This window comes from Dermacentor variabilis, chromosome 2 (assembly GCF_050947875.1).
Source record: "Dermacentor variabilis isolate Ectoservices chromosome 2, ASM5094787v1, whole genome shotgun sequence".
In the NCBI taxonomy this organism is placed as follows: Eukaryota; Metazoa; Arthropoda; class Arachnida; order Ixodida; family Ixodidae; genus Dermacentor; species Dermacentor variabilis.
Genome location: NC_134569.1, coordinates 254,476,236 through 254,495,888, shown reverse-complemented (window position 1 = coordinate 254,495,888; position 19,653 = coordinate 254,476,236). Strand labels below are relative to the sequence as shown.

Sequence of the window (19,653 nt, the reverse complement as noted above, 5' to 3'; positions counted from 1 at the left end):
CTTACGTAATATTGTCCACCGTCTTATCGGACCCGCACGAGGGGCACTCATATGGATGTCTTTCTTTATCTATTTTGTGCAGGGGATGTAGGTGAGGGTAAGCTTTAGTTTGCGACCTCATCCAGGTGACTTGTTCTGCTTTGCTTAGTACCGATCGCGTGCAACACCGATGCTGAACATTGTGAAAAGAGTCAATTGTAGGTGAAAGAAACAACGCTCTGTTCCAGTGCTGCAGCGCGCATGCGTCATGCCCCGTGCACTGTTTACAGGACCTGAGACTGCTACCCTATGGAGACCGGACCCTTGTGGGTGACAGAGGGGTATCTCTTAGTGGAGGACAGAAGGCCAGGGTCAACCTTGCCAGGTAATTAATTTTCTTCCGCCTATATATATATATATATATATATATATATATATATATTATCCGAAGAAGCCAACACACAATAATACCGTGGACAACACACAGGAAATTACTTGTATTGCTCATTCAATTACAGAAGTAATAAATTATTGGGAATGATAGTGGCTGAAAAACTAGGTGGGGAACGGTCACACGTCTTCACATTACGCGTGCGATGCTTCTTATGATATCGTCACGGTGCCACGAGAGGGACAAGGACGACGATCACCAACAAGACGAAAGAGACGACGTAGTGGGGCTAACGTAACGTTCGGCAATACAGGTTGTGTCGGCCACATCTTCTGCACAGTAAACACGGTCACATTTAACCTTATATCTTTGCCCGCTGCACCAATAAATGTTAAATAAACTGCACCTTGAATAATGCTTAGTATACTGCCATCGAGTCAAGGGTAAAATGAACGGCGGCCACAATTACCATTTGTTGGGTGTGTGTAAACTGTGGTGTCGTCTCCCTTCTGTCCCTGTTCGCTGGCGCTAAAATGTTTTCCAAGGAAATCAGCAACATTAAAAGATCAGCAAACAAGATATTTCGGCTGCCATACGGGTTCACAATGTCATCATCATCATCATACTTGTTCATACTGCCGTCACACTGGTGCCGTTTGAGGCGCGTTGCCTTTATTTTTCCCTGACCTTATTTTGAGAGCGTTTTATGCACTTCTTCAGAGAAATATCAAAATCGCCGTTCAGTTCTTAGCCCAGTGCCGCATTGCGTTAGCGTCACATTGCGATCCTGGCCGCTGCTATATTATCGGGTCTCGAACGGTCGCCTTCCGCAAATTCGAATTTGACTTTGCTATCAACGCACATTCCACAATTGCTGTACAATTGTATTGGTGCTAGGCGATCCTTCGCGAATCCTACGCAATTATAGTGAGCGCAAGCAATCACCCACCAAAGCAGCAGGCCTGCGGGACCAGTGCCGCAAAAATAGTCCGCACGTGCCCCTGCGCATGCGCGCGCGCGCGCCATCGATAAGCGCTTGCTGCAGCACGCAGATTGTCGCGCTCAATTACGCTCTGCATACCGCTGCATTCTTAGTGTTCGTGTCGCGCGTTTAATTTATAAATAAAGGCAGTACGCTTCAGTAGTAGCACTGCATTCTCTCGTAGTTTACGTATGTTTGTACATCTATGTCTTTCGCTAATGTCAAGTTGTTACAGCCATCGTCATTAAATGCCCGCCTTCTCAGCGTAAGTACGATGATTTCCCTGTCGGCTGGAGAACAATTGAAAGAAAGTGATGTTCAGATCAAGTACTACTACAGGTGTAGAAAAAGATCGTAGATGTCACGATAAAAAAGGAGGGGCTGGCGAAAGAGTGGGCGGCTTTTTCTCCAACTGTTAAGACATTACGAAGCCAGTGACATATTGTTAGCTCTCACTTACTACTAATTTTCATCCTCTAGGGCACTCTACTACGACGCCGACATCTATCTGCTGGATGATCCTTTGAGTGCTGTCGACACTGCCGTCGCAAAGCATCTCTTCGAAGTGTGAGTGCCATCATCTCTTGATGCTCACCACTACTGTGAGCGATGTTGTTACTTTCATTATTTAAAGGGACACTACATGCAAATATTAGGAGAAGCTAAAGTTATAGATTAGTGCTCCAGAATCTCTAAGGCGTCAATGTTATCGCGACCAGAGCCTTAATAATTGAGAAATTGAGGTAAACGCAGGACATGGTTACTTGCCCGATCACGAAAGCACTCCTTATTTAGATTCTGTCACTAGTACTCTACTACTACAGGTTTTCCCGCTCAATTTAATCCAAGCGCCAGTCAATTTAATCCGAGCGCCAGTCAATTTAATCTAAGCGCCAGTCAATTTAATCGAAGTGCCAGTGATATTAATCCGAGCGCCACTCAATTTATTCCAAACGCCACTCAATTTAATCCAAACGCCAGCCGAAATAATACAAACGCCAGTGAATTTAATCCAGACACAATGGAATTCAAGAATCTTTAGATTTCAAGACTTCTGAAAATTTGCGAACATGTTTTGAGTTAACACCTTGAAAAATGCAAGAGCGAGGTAGTAAACCAGTAACTATCCTGCCACGGGACTAACGACAACTTTAGGAGGTTTTGAAGCGAAAAGCTTCACTACGCTATAGTCAACACCGTGCATCGCGCGAGCCGGCGTATGTCGGAATTGGCTCCGTGAGCGTGTTCGGAGTCGAACTGGCACCATAAGCGTGTTCGGGGTCGGCGCAGGTGGCCACTGCCCCGCGCTATGGGTCATCGTTTGACGTTCGCTGCAAGCGCGTGTTTATCGCGGAGGCCGACTATATAACCGCTTGCCAGAGTACAGGCGTGCACATTCAACATGGAAGGAGAAGAGAGTGATAGTACTACCGATACAGAGAGCTGTGTTTATGGCTGTGGAGAAATCGCAAGACAATGTGCCCAACAGTGATGAATAAAGAAGTTTAATAATCCTGCATAACATATGGTATATATCATTGATAGTCAGTTTGCATAACTACACAAGACACACGTATAGCATAACCATAAGCTAACGAAAGCATATCCATAAGTTAAACCGTAAGCATATCCCAGGCTAAATCATAAAGCATAACCATAAGCTAAACCGTAAGCATAACCATAGGCTAAATCATAAAGCATACCCACAAGCTAAATCATAAGCATCACCGAACCTTTTCGCTTCGAGATATCCAGGCTTAACCTTAGCTAAGCCCCAGCCATTATTTTTATTTTCTACTCCGCTATGAGAGCATCACAGAAGATGAACATTCTCCGAATTGTTTGAGAGGAAACGTCAGCATGAGTACGTTGAGTTAATGGTACACATTCAATTTGGTCGTGGCTATTAAACGATACAATAAAGGTTGATTCGATGATAATCATTAGGCCCTCGCTGGGAGGCTTCGGTCGCTACCGAATACGATTCACTATTCTACTGCAATATCCGCAGCCTCCAATCAAAGACCTTGGCATCGATACCGCTAAAACAGTCATGAATACCATTTAATTGCATAACTGATATGGTCAAGCCACTAGTGATCACAAGTGAAATACAATGCGCAGTTCGGGGTTGTTGGAGTCTTGTGCAACATAACGTCATATACTTCCAATGAAATACGATGCAACGAGTGACTCACTATGCCTACTATAAACTCGTATACTTAAGTCACTGGTGAATATTATTCACCTATTTTACTAACCCTGAGGCCGCTTTCCCTCGTGGGTGCCGTCAGTACTATCAATGAAGCTGTAGCACGATGAGTACTTTTGCGTTACAACTGCCAACTGATACCGCCGAGTTTTTATTCATCCCTAATGATGCGCTCACTGCGATGTTCTCGAATTTTTATGCAGAATAGCGTGATAGATATGAAATGTAATTCACACGGCTATTCACTAACTATAATTTGATAACTATAGGAAATACTATGATTGATTCAGTCTAGTGATGAAGAATCACTTTTGTAGTTTGGTGGTCAGAGCCATCATTCATGCACGCCGTGAATGGTATAAATTAAAGTGTCAATAAATGAGAGTTTTAATCAGTCAACATTGCTAATTTACATCGCAGAGCCATTAACGATCACTAGCGATAAGCTCTGTTCGGTGTTCTTGCACTTTTATGCTGCATAGCGTCATGCATGTCAAATGAAACCTTTAAACAATGATCCAGTTATGATCATTTACGATCACTGAGCATTTGGTCTGCTACCATTGCTACCTGATAGTGAAGGGTGAGTAGTGACTACTAGTGACAAGCTCAGTTCTTTGTTTTCGTACTTCTTGCAGCCTAAAGTCATGCGTATCAAATTAAAATTGAGTCAAATGGCAATACAAGTTTAGTAACTAGGAGGTGCTACGCATTTATCACTAGTGATTACGAATCACTTTGGTATGGCGGCGGCAGCCATCAATCGTGCACGTAGTCATTGATATCTATCAAAATGTTATTGAATTAGTATTTTCTATACTACCATTGCTACCTGATAGTAAAGAGATATTAGTGATCACTAGTGATAAGCTCAGTTCAGCGTTCTGTTGCAATTTGAGTTTGTGGTGTCATGGATGTCAAATGATAATTCGACAGATGATTCACATTTTATAACCTGGGGTTGCTAAAAATTAGTCACTAGTAATCACGAGTCACTTTGTCAATGGTAGCCATCATTCGTTCATTTTGCTATAGGTGAATATTTTCCTCTGAGATTGCAGATGTGGTCGAAATACTGGTGGTCAATGGTGAGTATGTTCACTTCAATTTCCTTGACTACTCGCAAATCACAGCTTCATGGACTTAAAATGAAAGGTCGCTCAAAAGTTGATTCGATTATGAAGACTAGGAACTGACATGTGTGAGCCAATTGACGCAAAGAAGCCGAGGTGAGGTTATAGTTGCCAACTTTCTGAATTCGTAAGCCTTGTTTCACTAGAACGGTGCAAGAGGCACCAATTGACCTGAAGAAATAAATGGAAACAAAAATTTTAACATAGCAGAAGCAATGCTTCATCACTGGCTCATAGTAGACTTATGTGCAAAACAGCTAATTCGAAATTTAGCAGAAAAGGTTAGTATGTTAAGTTTCTTTAAACTCTTATGAAGCAATTGATTGCGTTGCAAAGGCGACGCCTGTGAATCGTTTATGTAAACAATGACCATAAAAGCTATGCGTAGATCTGCGAGAGGAAACTTTATTAATATAAACCAAAAGCACTTTGTTGGAAGACTGTCGACTTTCCTTTGAGCGCAGCACTGAGGAGTTTTCACATATCGTGGCAATCTAGGGCAGCTTGCACACAAGTGTAGTTGTGCCTGTCGTAGGCAGCGCACTCAACTCGCAGGATGTGCTGCATTGACTCTCCGGCGGCCTCAACCAACAGTGCCCGGCGATGCTGTTTCTTGGAGATACCTGGTAGTGTCATGAAAAGACGGTCGCGCCGTTCAGCAAGAAAAGCCTTCACACCAGCCTTGAACTTCGAAAAAACTTCTTCGATTGGATTGAAGAATGGGCTGTAGGGTGGAAGCCGCTTCACTGAGTGCTCAGTAGTGGCCAAGAGAACCTCCTCAGCACGGCGGTGCGCTGGCGCGTTGTCAAACAAGAACACAGCTTCAGTGCCAGGTTCCTGATGATGAACCTTCTTGGACAGATCATCGGGAAATTCGTTGAATACAGCTCAGTGGATCTTGTCCACTAAAGTCCAGTGCAGAAGGCCATTCGCAGACATGCAAGCCAAAACATTTATATTCGCACCCTTTGTGCTGGTTGCAAGACGAATAGCTGGGGCGCCTCGTTTCGCTCTGCCAAAACTTCTTGCGCACCACACGTTGAAATTCGTTTCGTCGATGTAGTACCGCGTGACTGTGGTACCCTCGTTTCGAAGCCGTTGAGCGAACTTGCGGCGCTCTTCCTTGACATCAGCACGGTTACGGTCAACCGGCCTCTGGGTAATTAACTTGAATGTATAACCATAGCCATCGAGAAGCCGATCGATGGTAGACTTGCTGATTTCGGTACCGGGAAACTTCTCTGTCAACGACATCCGGATTTGCATAAGCGTGAAGGATGGGTTCTCTTCTAGAATTTCACGCAGGGTATTGACCACATCTCGGTCAAACTTTTTTGACGAGCCACCACATTTCTTGGCTGTTTCGCGATCTGTTGCGCTGATTGAGCGCACAGTCTTTATATTTATTCCCAGTGTTTGGGCCAATTGCTTCAAGTCCCCACCTCGTCGGTAGGCATCGATGATGCGGGAATGATCCACGGCAGACACGCGAGCGTACTTTGTCTTTTCTTCATCAGGCATCTTTCATGGTCGTCCAGCAGCTCAAACCTTGCCTGCTTCCATGGCACAAATTTTCAAAATATTCCCTTTACATTAAAGCTGAGGCGCGCCTCTCACGATGATCGCACAACAGCTGACGCTGGTCATCTGCCTGTCGTCTGCACGGAAGTGCTGCACCCCTGATAGAAGCAGCTGCGTGTCGTCTGTTTAGTTAGAATGGTAGTCTTTCCTCTCGAACATTAGTTCAAGAATTTATGTGTTGTACAAAGCTGCCATAATTCCCAGACGCAAGCTCTTACGGTCTTTATTAGCCGATATAACGAAGTGCTTCATTTACAATATCCAGACAATCGTGGTAACACCCCAAAGACCACTGCAACTTCATTGGTCGTCTGCTCACGCCCTGCAAGAAATGGCTTTCACTATCTTGAACCTTCTGCGAAATTTGAGCGAGACACATTCGACAAATATCAGTCAAGCTTCGTTTGGCCTCCTTGCGTTCACTGGTGCAACTTGACGCGTTAGCACAAATTATTAGGCTGATGAATAAAAATTACTTTGAACTTTTTTTCTACGACATCAAAGCATTTTGATGCTCGGAAGTCTAGCTTTTGCAAAACCCACCTAGCTTCTTGCGAGCCCGTAGTATACAGGGATGGTCTTACTTTTGCCTAGCCAGTAGCATATGGCAAATACCGGTAGCGAAACTGTGATACTCAAACGGTAAAATTCACTGTGGCCATTCGAAAGCTTCTTAATGTCGAAACACGAAAGTGGCAGGCTCATGGCGGTCGCGAGACTAAGCCTTCCCGCAGTTCAAGATTCGCCACATTTGTCAGGCATTGATGGAGCTCAGAAACGCCTGGCCTTTGCTTCACAAGCGCGCATCCAGCGGACGCACACAGTGAACAGAATTTTATACAGGAATATTGACAAGAAGACAACATCCCATACGATCGACCTGACTAATGTCCACAAGCAATGACTGAGAGAGATGACGATAAGCAAGGCCATATATACAACAAATTATGCTCTCCCCGAAAGGAATAATGTACGCAGAAACTCGTCAAAGCAAAATAAATGCCACCGTTCTCGGCATTTATCATTGACCCTGTTATTAGTACGGCCCTCTTCAAGTGAAGGAAAACAAAACACAAATTGTAGTGCACGCAGGTATGCTTGCTTTTCAAAAGACGTGATGTTTTTTTTAATGATATTGTAAAGCCGTTAATGCCGATTGTATCTTGAGCAATTATGTGTCTATTCCAGTCCTTTTGGGCGTTACGTCGTTTGTTGCCGCCCTTTTTACTCATTCACATCATTCGCCTGTTCAAGAAATTTGTTAGAACAGCAAACCGTCAAATGGGCCACCTTTCTCTGAACGTATCAGACCTGCGAAAACGTTCCGTACGCATCACAGCTACCCTATGCATTGTAAAGCACACTGAATATCCTGTTCACTTCATAGCGTATTACCGCAGTTTACATATGTGCGACGTACGGGAAATGTGATGTGATCAGTCATCTCCAGGGGCCAAAACATATGAGATCCTACACACCATAATCTAATTACGCTGCTAACGACTTTTCGTGAGATGCCCTTACAGTGAAGAATTGTATATACCCGGCAAACAGAACTGTGCAAAATCACTATTTATTGCTAATGACTCGCTGATGTTCTTTATATTCTTCAAGTTATTGCTGGTTTATTGAAACATTACTCAATTGCAGCGCGTACAAGTAGACGCTGTAATGGTAAAAAGTTATTGATATTTACTACTGGCTCAAACTTCTCATTTCATGATTGTCCTAACTTAATCACCTTTTGAGCAATGCTGCATTTTATGTCCATGGAGCTGTGATTTGTGAGTAGTCGAGAAAATTAAAGTGAACGAAGTCACCATTGACCACCAGTAATTCGATCACATCAGCAATCTCAGAGGAAAGTAATTAGGGGAACACATTCAGTACCTGTGGCAAAATAAACGAATAGTGGCTACCGCTGTCATAACAAAGTGATTCGTGATTACTAGTGACTAATTCTGATCATGTCCATGTTATTAATCTTGAATCGTCGTTTGAATTACCATTTGACATGCATAACGCTATGCAGCATAAAAGTGCAAGAACACCGAACAGAGCTTATCGCTAGTGATCATTAATGGCTCTGCAATGTACATTATCACTCTTGACTGAATAAAACTCTCATTGATGGACACTTTCATTTATAGCATTCACGGCGTGCATGAATGATGGCTCTGACCATCAAACTACACAAAGTGATTCTTCATCACTAGAGTGAATCAATCTTAGTATTTCCTATAGTTGTCAAATTATAGTTAGTGAATAGCCTTGTGAATTACATTTTATTTCATATCTATCACACTATTCTGCATAAAAATTCGAGAACATCGCAGTGAGCGCATCACCAGGGATGAATAAAAACTCGGCGGTATCAGTTGGCAATGGTAACGCAAAAGTACTCATCGTGCTACAGCTTCATTGATAGTACTGACGGCACCCACGAGGGAAAGAGGTCTCAGGGATAGTAAAATAGGTGAATAATATTCACCAGTGACTTAAGTATACGAGTTTATAGAAAGCATAGTGAGTCACTCGTTTCATTGTATTTCATTGGATGCATATGACGTTATGTTGCACAAAACTCCAGCAACCCCGAACTGCACATTGTATTTCACTTGTGATCACTAGTGCCTTCACCATATCAGTTATGCAATTAAATAGTATTCATGACTGTTTTAGCAGTACCGATGACAAGGCCTTTGATTGGAGGCTGCGGATATCGCAGTAGAATAGTGAATCGTATTCGGTAGCGACCGAAGCCTCCCAGCGAGGGCCTAATGATTATCATCGAATCAACCTTTATTGTATCGTTTGATAGCCATGACCAAATCGAATGTGTACCAATAACTCGACGTACTCATGCTGACGTTTCCTCTCAAATAATTCGGAGAATGTTCATCCTCTGTGGTGCTCTCATAGCGATGTAGAAAATAATAAAAAATGGCTGGGGCTTAGCTAAAGTTAAGCCTGGACATCTCGAAGCGAAAAGGTTCGGTGATGCTTATGGTTTAGCTTACGTTTATGCTTTATGAGTTAGCCTATGCTTATGCTTACGGTTTAGCTTATGGTTATGCTTTATGATTTAGCTTTGGATATGTTTACGGTTTAACTTATGGATATGCTTATGGTTAAGTTATGGATATGCTTACGGTTAAGTTTATGGTTATGCTTTATGATTTAGCCTATGGTTATGCTTACGGTTTCATTTGTAGATATGCTTTCGTTAGCTAATGGTTATGCTATACGTGTGCCTTGTGTAGTTATGCAAATTGATTATCAATGATATATACCATAAGTTATACAGGATTATTAAACTTCTTTATTCATCACTGTTGAGCACATTGTCTTGCGATTTCTCCACAGCCATAAACACAGCTCTCTGTATCGGTAGTATCACTCTCTTCTCCTTCCATGTTGAATGTGCACGCCTATACTCTGGCAAGCGGTTATATAGTCGGCCTCCGCGATAAACACGCGCTTGCGGCGAACGTCAAACGATGACGCATTCCGCACGTCAGTGCCACCTGCGCCGACTCCGAACACGCTTATGGAGCCAATTCAACTCCGCACGCGCTCACGGAGCCAATTGGACATCGAACACGCTCACGGAGCCAATTCCGACATACGCCGGCTCGCGCGATGCGTGGTGTTGACTAGCGTAGTGAAACCTTTCGCTTCAACACCTCCAAAAGTTGTCGTTAGTCCCGTGGCACGATAGCTACAGGTCTACTACCTCGCCCTTTCATTTTCAAGGTGTTAACTCATAATATGTTCGCAAATTTTCAGTAGTCTTGAAATCCAAAGGTTCTTCAATTCCGTTGTGCCTGGATTAAATTCACTGGCGCTTGGATTATTTCGGCTGGCGTTTGGATTAAATTGAGTGGCACATGGATTAAATTGACTGGCGCTTAGATTAGATTGACTGGCGCTCGGATTAAATTTACTGGCGCTTGGATTAAATTGAGTGGCACATGGATTAAATTGACTGGCGCTTAGATCAAATTGACTGGCGTTCGGATTAAATTGACTGGCGCTTGGATTAAATTGAGAGGGAAAACCTGTAGTTGTACAAGACGTCCTTGTATTGTTTCAAAGAGGAAACAAAGTGCTACTTGTCCAGTTTTATTTCATTTTTAGAAAAAAGAACTCATTTAAATTACCCTTGGCAACGACGTGGGTGGAAGAAATGTTTCATTTTCGCTCAAATCTACGCCGCCCACGCTTTCGCGTTTCAGTAGTTTCGTTATCGCCTAGTGCTGCGCTGGTTTCGCGGACTCGGAAACTCCCACAACCTGCAAGTAGCCGAGAATTCAACGTCCATGTGATGTCGCGGGATGCCCGAACGCTGTACGCCTCTTGAGCAAAAAGCAGCTGCAGCGCGGAATTCACGGCTCTAGATGGATGGATGCTGTGAGCGCCCCCTTTCGAACGGGGCGGTGGGCTGCGCCACCGAGCTCTTGCTAATATACTGCCTAATGTTCAATAATAAAAATAAATAATAATATATAAAAACACCATGAACTCCCACAACCAAATTTTCTGAACCCCTATTGCGAACTATGCTTTTCTACGTCTTTGTTTTTTGTAGTTTGCCTACTTTTCTTTCATCAATCCTCCAATCGCCTCTTACTAATACCTATTGCGGACATGTTTACTTTTCCACTGCTTTCGCTGAACACAAGGGCTTCAAGTAGGCCAGTGGTGCCTAGATCTACCGCTGGGTAGATGTCTTCACATTCTAATAAAACATGCTCTACAGTTTCTCAAGCTTTCCTGCAGGAAGCACATGCTTCTTCCTTCTTATATCTCGCTTTATAGGTGCGTGTTCTAAGGCATCCCGATTTCGCTTCGAAAAGTATTGAGCTTCCCTTTGAGTTATCGTAAATTGTTTCTTTCCTGATTTCGCTTTTTTCTTCCTCTCAAGTAGTTACTCATGACAGGTTTATTTTCCATCGCCGCCACCCACGAGCTCTGTCTTGGCTTCGTAGCGCCGTCTGTCGGGCACCGTTTTACTCACCGATGGCAGTAAATGTACGATACGTTCATTTGACGGATCCCCAGCCGTTTGTACGCAGGCGCGATTAAGAGTGGGCGCGAAGATTAAAATCTGGGTGAAACCACTCAATCTGGTAAAGTAGCGGCAACCATTTCCGCCCTCCTCCGTTCGGCGCGGCCTCGACGGTGGCGCCGCCCGTGCTGGCCCTGCCGTAGCAGACGACGGCTAACACGCTACCGGAGGAAATGCGCGGAAAAGTGCGTTCGAGCCCTGCGGAGCAGTTTTAACGCGACAGCGTTATGGAGCTCGTGTCGCAGAAAAGCCGGTAAACGTCGGTGTCAGCGGCGTTGGCCGTGAGCGATAAATGCCAAACGGCACTTCATAAATAAAACAAATATCTTGCAAGATGGTCTGGTGGGAATCGAACCAGGGTCTCCGGAGTGTGGGACGGAGACGCGACCACTCAGCCGGGAGTTTGATCGTTCAAAGCGGGACAAAATCGCCTCTAGTGAATGCGGTCTTGCCTTAGAAACGTGCCGTAGAAAGTTATACTACGGTGTATATCGGTAATTATGACCATGTAAGTTACAGAAGTCGCAGTTTCACGAGTAGCGAAGTACGTTTCCGCTACATTTCTTCTGCACTATGCGCACACGCCGAGCCATCTTGCGGCAAGCACAGAAGACCCCCTCCTCGCAATGTACGGCGCTGCCCCGACACGTGGCGCGCCACTCGCCCCATGATCACGTCCGCCTTCATGGCGTGTCGCCGCCCGGCTGTTTGGCTCGCGTAGATCGTTTGAGTAGGTGGAGCGAACGGGGTCGATAACGCTGTCGCGTTCCACTCTTGCAGGCGAAGCTTAAGCGTCCTCCAATTTTTTTTTTAATCGAGATCTTGCTTCGTCAGATGGTAACTGGCATTAAGAATGCCGTCTTGGAATTGCAGAAGAAATAGAGAAAAGGACAATTGTTTAAGGCGTAAAGCACGCGCACGTTGAGAGTTCGTGTTGCTGAAACACGACGCATGCACGCGGTGTGCTCAAAGACGCACGTAATTACCAGAGTTTCAAGTTTTAAAGCGTGAAAGTATGTGTACACGGTTTCGCAGGTTCATATACAGTGTATATGACGCATGCGATACCCATTTACTTATTAGGACGCATAAAAATGCTAACGTTAAGCATTACAAATGTTAATCCTTATCACCTGCGGTCCTTTGCGGCCTTTCTCGGCCATTTTATTCCTGCACACAAAACGCGCGAGTAGCCGCTGCTCATGCCTCCAATATTGAGGACGCGTCCGGCAGCAGCCGGGATAGAGGCGAAATGCATGAGGCCCTAGGACAGATTCCTCGTTGGTGTTCCGTAATTCTCCTCGCACGGGCGCGGTATGTTGCACGAGTCACGGGACACTTTTCTTTTGTCGCGGGGTGCTGTGGTAATCGCGATGATAGATCGTTTTTATTTTTTTGACAAGTACTGCTCCAGGAGAGCACATGTAACGGCTAACAGAGGCCCCTGGAGAGCACATGACATTACAAGTGTTCCCGTTGCCGCTTTGGTGCCCTGGAGGTGCCGTTAATAATACGAAATAATGACACGTTGTTACAACTAGTAAATAAAATCTAATAAATAAGTACAATCACGCCGAGGCGCCAACTTCTGGCGCAGCGCTACCGCGCCCGCGCGAGAATGGCGAAACGTCAAAGAGGAATTTACCGGCGCACGTACAACTACGATCAAGAGAAAGAGAGAGAGATGAAGAGGAAAGGCAGGGAGTTTAACCAGATATCAGTCTCCCGTTTGCTACTCTACACTGGGCCTGAGAGGTAGGGCTTAGAAAGAGGACAGAGAGGAAAGCGTTAAAAAAAAACACGCACACATGGAGGCACACACACACAAAAGGCGTTCCAGTTAAAGACGTTCACAAAGGCCGGTAGATCGCAAAAAGCGCAATAGCGCTTGCACGGCCTTCTTCTGTGACGGTAGGTCTTTTCCATGGTGTAAAATTCTTTTTAGTCATTAAGTCTTCGCTCGAAGACTTAATGTGGAATTTATGGAGTACAGTCACGCATTTCCTAAATGTGGCTCATTCTATTGCGACGCGGTGCACTGCCGAGCAAGTAGGCGGAGCTTCCGTGCTTCGTCAGTTCTAGAAAGTGGAATCGGAAGGTGGTGCTCCTCAGTATGGGCTGAGCGGCCAGCTTGATCGGCCCATTCGTTGGCGATAATCCCGCAGTGGACTTGGAAGCCACAAGAAGGTTATTTCATGACCTGCATCACTTATATGGTGTAACGTCTGTGTAATGTAATATATTATTTGTCCGTGCGGTCCGGGTCGTAAAGGTGATTGTAGAGACTGCAGTGCCGCCTTCGAATCACAGAATACCGTTCACTTGTGTGGCGGTTCATCACCAATGTAATGAAGGGCAGTAAAGAGCGCGGCAAGCTCTGCTGCCGTCGATGCTGACGCGTGAGTCGTCTTAAATTTGATTGTTGTAACTTTCGCCGGCATGACGATTGCCGCCGCGGAGCTGTCTGGCAGGAAAGATCCATCAGTGTAAATATGCGTACAATCACGGTAGTTCCCATACAAAAATAGTAGCGTGAGCTGTTTAAGCGCTGGTGATGATAGATCAGCTTTTTTCACGATGGCAGGTATTGTGAGGTTGATTTTTGGCTGAGTGAGGCACCATGGAGGAATCGAAGGTCGCGCAGCCGGAGTGAAACAAGCTGGCAATGATTCATCATATGCGGTTATCGTTTGGCTGAAAGATGTGCGTGGTCTGTCCTCTGGTAGAGAGGCTAAGTGCTGACGAGGAGTCCTTGCTAGATGCATTTTATGGGTCCTGAGCACTTCACTTTCAATGTGGGTCTCGACAAGGTGGTCTCTAGCGATTGCTATCGTAGCCACTGTTGAAGCACTCTGAGGCAGGCTTAGACAGATCCGCAGCGCTTGAGCCTGAAGACTTTGTATTGTGCGTAGATTCGTTTTACCTGTGTTGGTTATGGCTGGCAAGCTGTATCGCAGAAAGTCTAGAAAAAGCACCCTGTACAGTTGTAACATGGCACTTGTCGACATTCCCCAGATCTTGCCAATGAAAAGCTTGGAACAGGTGACGGATGCTTGTCAACCGTTTGTTCACGCATGGTACGTGAGGGCTCCATGGCACTTCTCTGTCGATTATGACGCCTAGAAACTTGTGCGGTCGAACATGTGGTGTTATTTGGCCATTTATCACTACGCTGTAGTTTGTCATGGGTTTGCGCGTAAATGGCACTAGTGCGCATTTCTCGGAGGAAATTTCCAGGCCTCGATTACGGGGTAGGTAGCAGTTTGGCTGGCGGCTCTCTGAATTCTCACTCGCAACTGTAGGCGTGTTATTGCAGATGTTCATATGCAGATGTCATCCGCGTACATTGATAACCTGACTGTATTTGGCACGTGCACAAAGAGAGCCCATTATGGTTAGATTAAATAACACAGGGCTAAGTACATCACCCTGGGGGACGCCGCGGCAGCTATAATGTAGAGAAGTATGGCCTTCCTGGGTGCCTACAAAAAAGGATCGCATAGAGAGATAACTCCGTATCCACTGAAAGATCCCACCGTCCACTCATACATCTGCGACAGCAGAGAGGATGGCTTCAAGTGTAACGTTGTCATACGCCCCTTTGAAGTCGAGGAATAAAGAAGCGGAGAGACGCTTGCGGCATTTCTCATGCTGAATGTAGGCGATAGGTCGACGACGTTATTGATCGATTATCGACCACGTCGGAAGCCCGCCATGGCATCCGGGTAGGTATTGTGGCACTGCAAATTACCACTCCAGGCGTCCTAGGGCCATCCTTTCCATTATTTTTCCCACACAGCTTGCCAAAGCGATCGGGCGATATGATGAGAGTTGCAATGGCGACTTGCCAGGCTTCATTAGTGGAACAAGGTGACTTGTCTTCCAGCTTGTTAGTAGTGTGCCATCTCTCCAAGATTCATTGTACAACTTAAGGAGAACACCTCTCGCTCGCTCCTCCAGGTGACACAGAGCTCGGTAGAAAATTCCATCAGGTCCTGGCGCAGATGTGCGGCTGCACAAAGCTAGTGCTGCTTTAAGTTCGTGGATTGAGAAGGGTAGATCCATGTGGTGATCACTAGGTGGCGGACAACTAATCGAAGTCGATGGAATGTTGGTAGCTGTGAGTTGACCGGATAATCTGGCGCAGAAATCCTCTGCCACGTCAACCTCCGATCTCGTTTGAGATAGGGTAATAGCCTTGAATGGGAGTCGCTGTACGGGTGTGTCCGGAGACAGCACACCGTTCTCCATAGTCGCGATAAAGGCTTGCGTGGATCTAGTGACTCAGAGAAGGCAGTCCAACGTTGCGATTCGAACTTGTCGAACCGGCGCTGGATCTTTTGCGTGCGTCTCGCGGTCTGTAAATCATCCATTGTGTTCCTACGTCGGTATCTTCGTTCAGCACGTCGTCGGATTGCTCGAAGTCGTTCTAGTTCCAAATCAAATTCCATCAGTTTCGAAGAGCTTGTGAGAGAACGCATAGTGTCTTGCACCGCGCTCTTTATTGTCTCTTCCAAGTGAAAAGATGAATTCGTGTCGCAGTGTTCTTCCATAATAGATTGAAATTTAGAGCAGTCCACTCTTTTGGTCGTATAACGTATTTGGGAAGGGGACAATCCTCTCATCTTAACGTACGTGGGGATATGGTCGCGTCCGTGCGTCTCAATGTCCGCAAACCACCCTGCACGTCTGACAAGGCTTCATGAGACGAAAGGCAAGTGATGACAGCTGCTGTATATGGATCCACGTAGAAACGTAGGACTTCCATCATTCAGCAGCCAAAGTTCATTACGGGCGGCGAAAGCTACCAGAGCTCTGTCTCTCGCGTTGGTCTTCGGACTTCCCCTGAGTGTATGATGGGCGTTGAAATCTCCAATAATGACCAAGGGATTGCGAGTTGAGGAAATGATGTCTCGTAGGCATTCGGGATCAAATCGACTTGACGGAGATAGGTAGGCGCCCACAAAAGTAAAGGTCAAATTTTTTTTCATTCTTTTAGGCATATATATTGATTATCGTCATTAGGTAATACAGGCTGATGAATGTAGGTGAGGTCACGGTGAATAAACACCAAACCCTTACTGTTTTCACCAACAGTTGGCCACATAAACGATCCATATCCAGAAAGCCTGATCGTGTTCGGCAAGTTCGGCTTGCAAATGATGATAACGGGAAACATATTGGCATACACGAAGCGATGGAAATTCCAAACGCGCTCTGAGTCCGCGGGCGTTCCATTGAAGAATAGCTGCTTGTCGGACCTCATCCCTAAAGACAGTGGCTGGGGAGCCATGATCTACTCAAGGGTTTCCAGCACCGGACTCATAGCGTCCAGTACTTGAAGCTCACATCTGCCAGACGGTGTGTGCATGTTGTTTAGAAACACGCGAATGGCATTCATTAAAGGCTTAATAAGAGCTACGATCAAAGTGCACGTTAAACATCCCCAGACGACCTAAATAAAGTTATCCGGAGCCATCCACCACGACCCCTCGCATAGCTTTAGTCACTTTGGGACGTTAAAAACGTTAATCACCACAAACCAAATCAACACATGCGGACGGACCTTCGAAGCTAAACGAGTGCATGTGTAGGTTATAGTGAGCCTTGCAAAAGCATCGATAATGTGCTAACTTCTGGTGGAGCTCAAAACATAGCGTGAATAAAGTCGCTTTTATGTCCCACGCCAGCTGCAGATGCGTACACTTCCGGCGTAAAACGAAACTACATGGAAAAGAAAGAGAGCACATTAAAAAAAAAGTCAACTTAAACGCGCCAAAGGCACGCACACGTACACATTTTCGAAGCGGCAGGCATAAACTAGGCTGGAAAGAAGAGATGAGGATCCATGGCACTTCACAAAGCCACGAGTTTTTGCCACTTCCTCGAAGTCAGCCCGCCCGATCCTATGTATTCACATTTTTCTTTTTGGGCGCCACGCTCGCCGGATGGTAAAGAAAGAAGCATTTTGCCGTCGCTGTGTCGGTGGCAGCAAGCGAAGGCGCAGCAGCAAGGTATCACAATTAAGTTCTTGTCCCTAATACCTCGATTTGTTCCACTAACGCACTCGATCAGTCCGTTTACGCGTACTTTCGTCGCGCAAGGCCAACGATGGCGGTCGAAGCGCGCTGGAAAGAAAAAGTATACGAAAGCGCGGCGCCTGCTTTCGTGCGACACAGATTGGCCAATGGGGTAGCAAAGGAGGTTGGGGCGACAGGAGGCGCGGAAGAGGAAACATCGGGGAGAGTGGGCTGGCGGAATGATCTAAGAGTGGCGCTACTTTTGGAAAATTGAGGGGTTTTAAATCTGGGGGCTTTTGCTCCATGAATATGTGACTATGCCTAGGCACTGTGGAGGAGGTTTGTTAGCGCGCGTTGTATGCGTTTGTGGCTAGGCGTGCGAGCAATGCGGAGCGGGGTCGAATTCTTTACGCTCGGAGGCTGGCTGCTGGCGTGGTGAAATAGGCAAAGCAGCGAGCACTGACGGCCCATTCGGCGACCGCTGTGTCGAACATACTTCAGAAACAGTGATCACCAAATGAAGCGTTCATGCCCACTGCCTCATCGCGCGGGTAGCGAGCGTCGCAGCGTAAACAAACTCGACCTCACTCCACCATGTCAGCATGTCTAGGGGACAAACGCATACAACACGTGCTAAGAAACCTGCTCCGTAGTTCCTAGGCGGAGTCATTTATTGTAGGAACAAAATCCGCCAGATTTTCTCTCTCCGCCCGCTCTCATTCGCGCCTGGGCACAAACGGCTGGCGATTCCTCATATGAACGTCTCGTGCGACAGCATAGGGTGGTCATGGGATATCCAACATCACCACTGTACCAGTTGGGTGACGGAGTATTTGAATTACGAAAAAGGTATTCGGACCGTTTAGATGCAATTTTCTCATAAACTAAGTCATTCCTTGGCAATGTAAGAGTTGGGGTGGGGCATGAATTAAGTGGCAGCTGGCCCATGCCCCCGTCCAACTCATCCACGCTAAGGACGTTGTTGAAGGGAGGACTTGTTCTCATCGAGAATGAGGAATATGGGATTTATTTAGAATATATACATGAATGGTGGAGAACGTTACATTTCATCAGTCTAGCATGATTGAAAGAGAAAGCACACCGAACAGCCGATAACTGCCGTTCTGCCTTCGACCAATGGGAACGTCCAAAGTCATTGTAGTCGACCCGACTTTGAGGGGGAGGGTTTACACACACACATCCGCACAGGTTTCACTGAACACACCGAGGTGAGAGGGTTCTCGTAGACGGGGAACTTGACCCAAGCCGGCGCCTCTTGGTCCCAGAGCTTACTCTGCAGCCAGGCGCCGCGTATGTCTATTGAGTGTGGCGACTTTTGGCGCCCGTGAGAAAGCACCCCGAAACACCCTTTTCCAGGATTTCGCTTGCTCCAAGCAAACCGTGAAGGCGACAGCCAATCAACTAACAATGCTCGGTCCCCCGGACGTGGCTAGACTCGCTGGCGCCGCTGGCTGCTCGCAGGAGGCGCACTGTCTGCTTTACAAAGCGAGTCATCGCAGCGGGCTGTGAAAATTTTGCAGGTCGGTACCCCTGCAGGCCGATCGTAACAGCACGAAAGAACTGTTGCGTCGTTTTTGGAATCGTACTTTACCAGTCCACGTCGACTTAGTATTTGACTTTAGTGCCCCTTTAAAGGCGATCTTCAAGTGTGATGTCGGTAAAATCCTTGCACTGCAGGTATTTCTATGCTATGAGCAATAGTTATGAGCTACGGCTCCTCAATGCGTTTAGAAAAATCCGCGTGACCTTGGAAGGGAGCCCCAGAACGTTGGCAAAGGATTGGAAGAATTCGATTGCCGCGTGATTAATTGGCAAGAAGTTCGACCACAATCTGACGAAGCACTAAAGACGCATACTTTCTACCCAAGCTTTCATTTAGATTCTCTCCCAGCACTTTCTATGGGATTAGCATTCTTGATTAGCATTGCCCGGCACTCTGATGATGCACCTTGTATTAAGATTCTAAGAAGCGAGGATATTAACAGAGAGTCGGCGTATGCTTGAGATAATGTACCGTGAGAGCTCTTTTGTTCCGTTCTTATTATCCTGTGACGTGAAGCTAAATGCAGCTGCTCTAGTCTATTGATTGCGCAAACGAGAGTGTCTACTTGTATTTTGTGTAGCCATATACGCCCCATTTGCGAAGCCATCACGTTAAGTCATGTCAATTTTACATGTCAAGCACTTGCGTGTTCCCTTGCTCTTTACTACAAATTATTCGTACTTCTCTGCGACTCCCAGTGCTGTGTTTGTTCATTGCGTC

General features: G+C 46.0%; 1 protein-coding gene across 2 annotated transcripts in view; it reads left to right on the top strand.

The window, feature by feature from the left end:
* LOC142573242 (ATP-binding cassette subfamily C member 4-like) overlaps positions 1–19,653 on the top strand; it is a 495,730-nt gene that overhangs the window by 220,335 nt on the left and 255,742 nt on the right. For both annotated transcript variants that reach the window (XM_075682847.1, XM_075682846.1), the window contains 2 exons: positions 270–364; positions 1,833–1,919. In XM_075682847.1, coding sequence (XP_075538962.1) covers positions 270–364; positions 1,833–1,919 — 182 coding nt within the window. The remainder of the gene's footprint in view (positions 1–269; positions 365–1,832; positions 1,920–19,653) is intronic.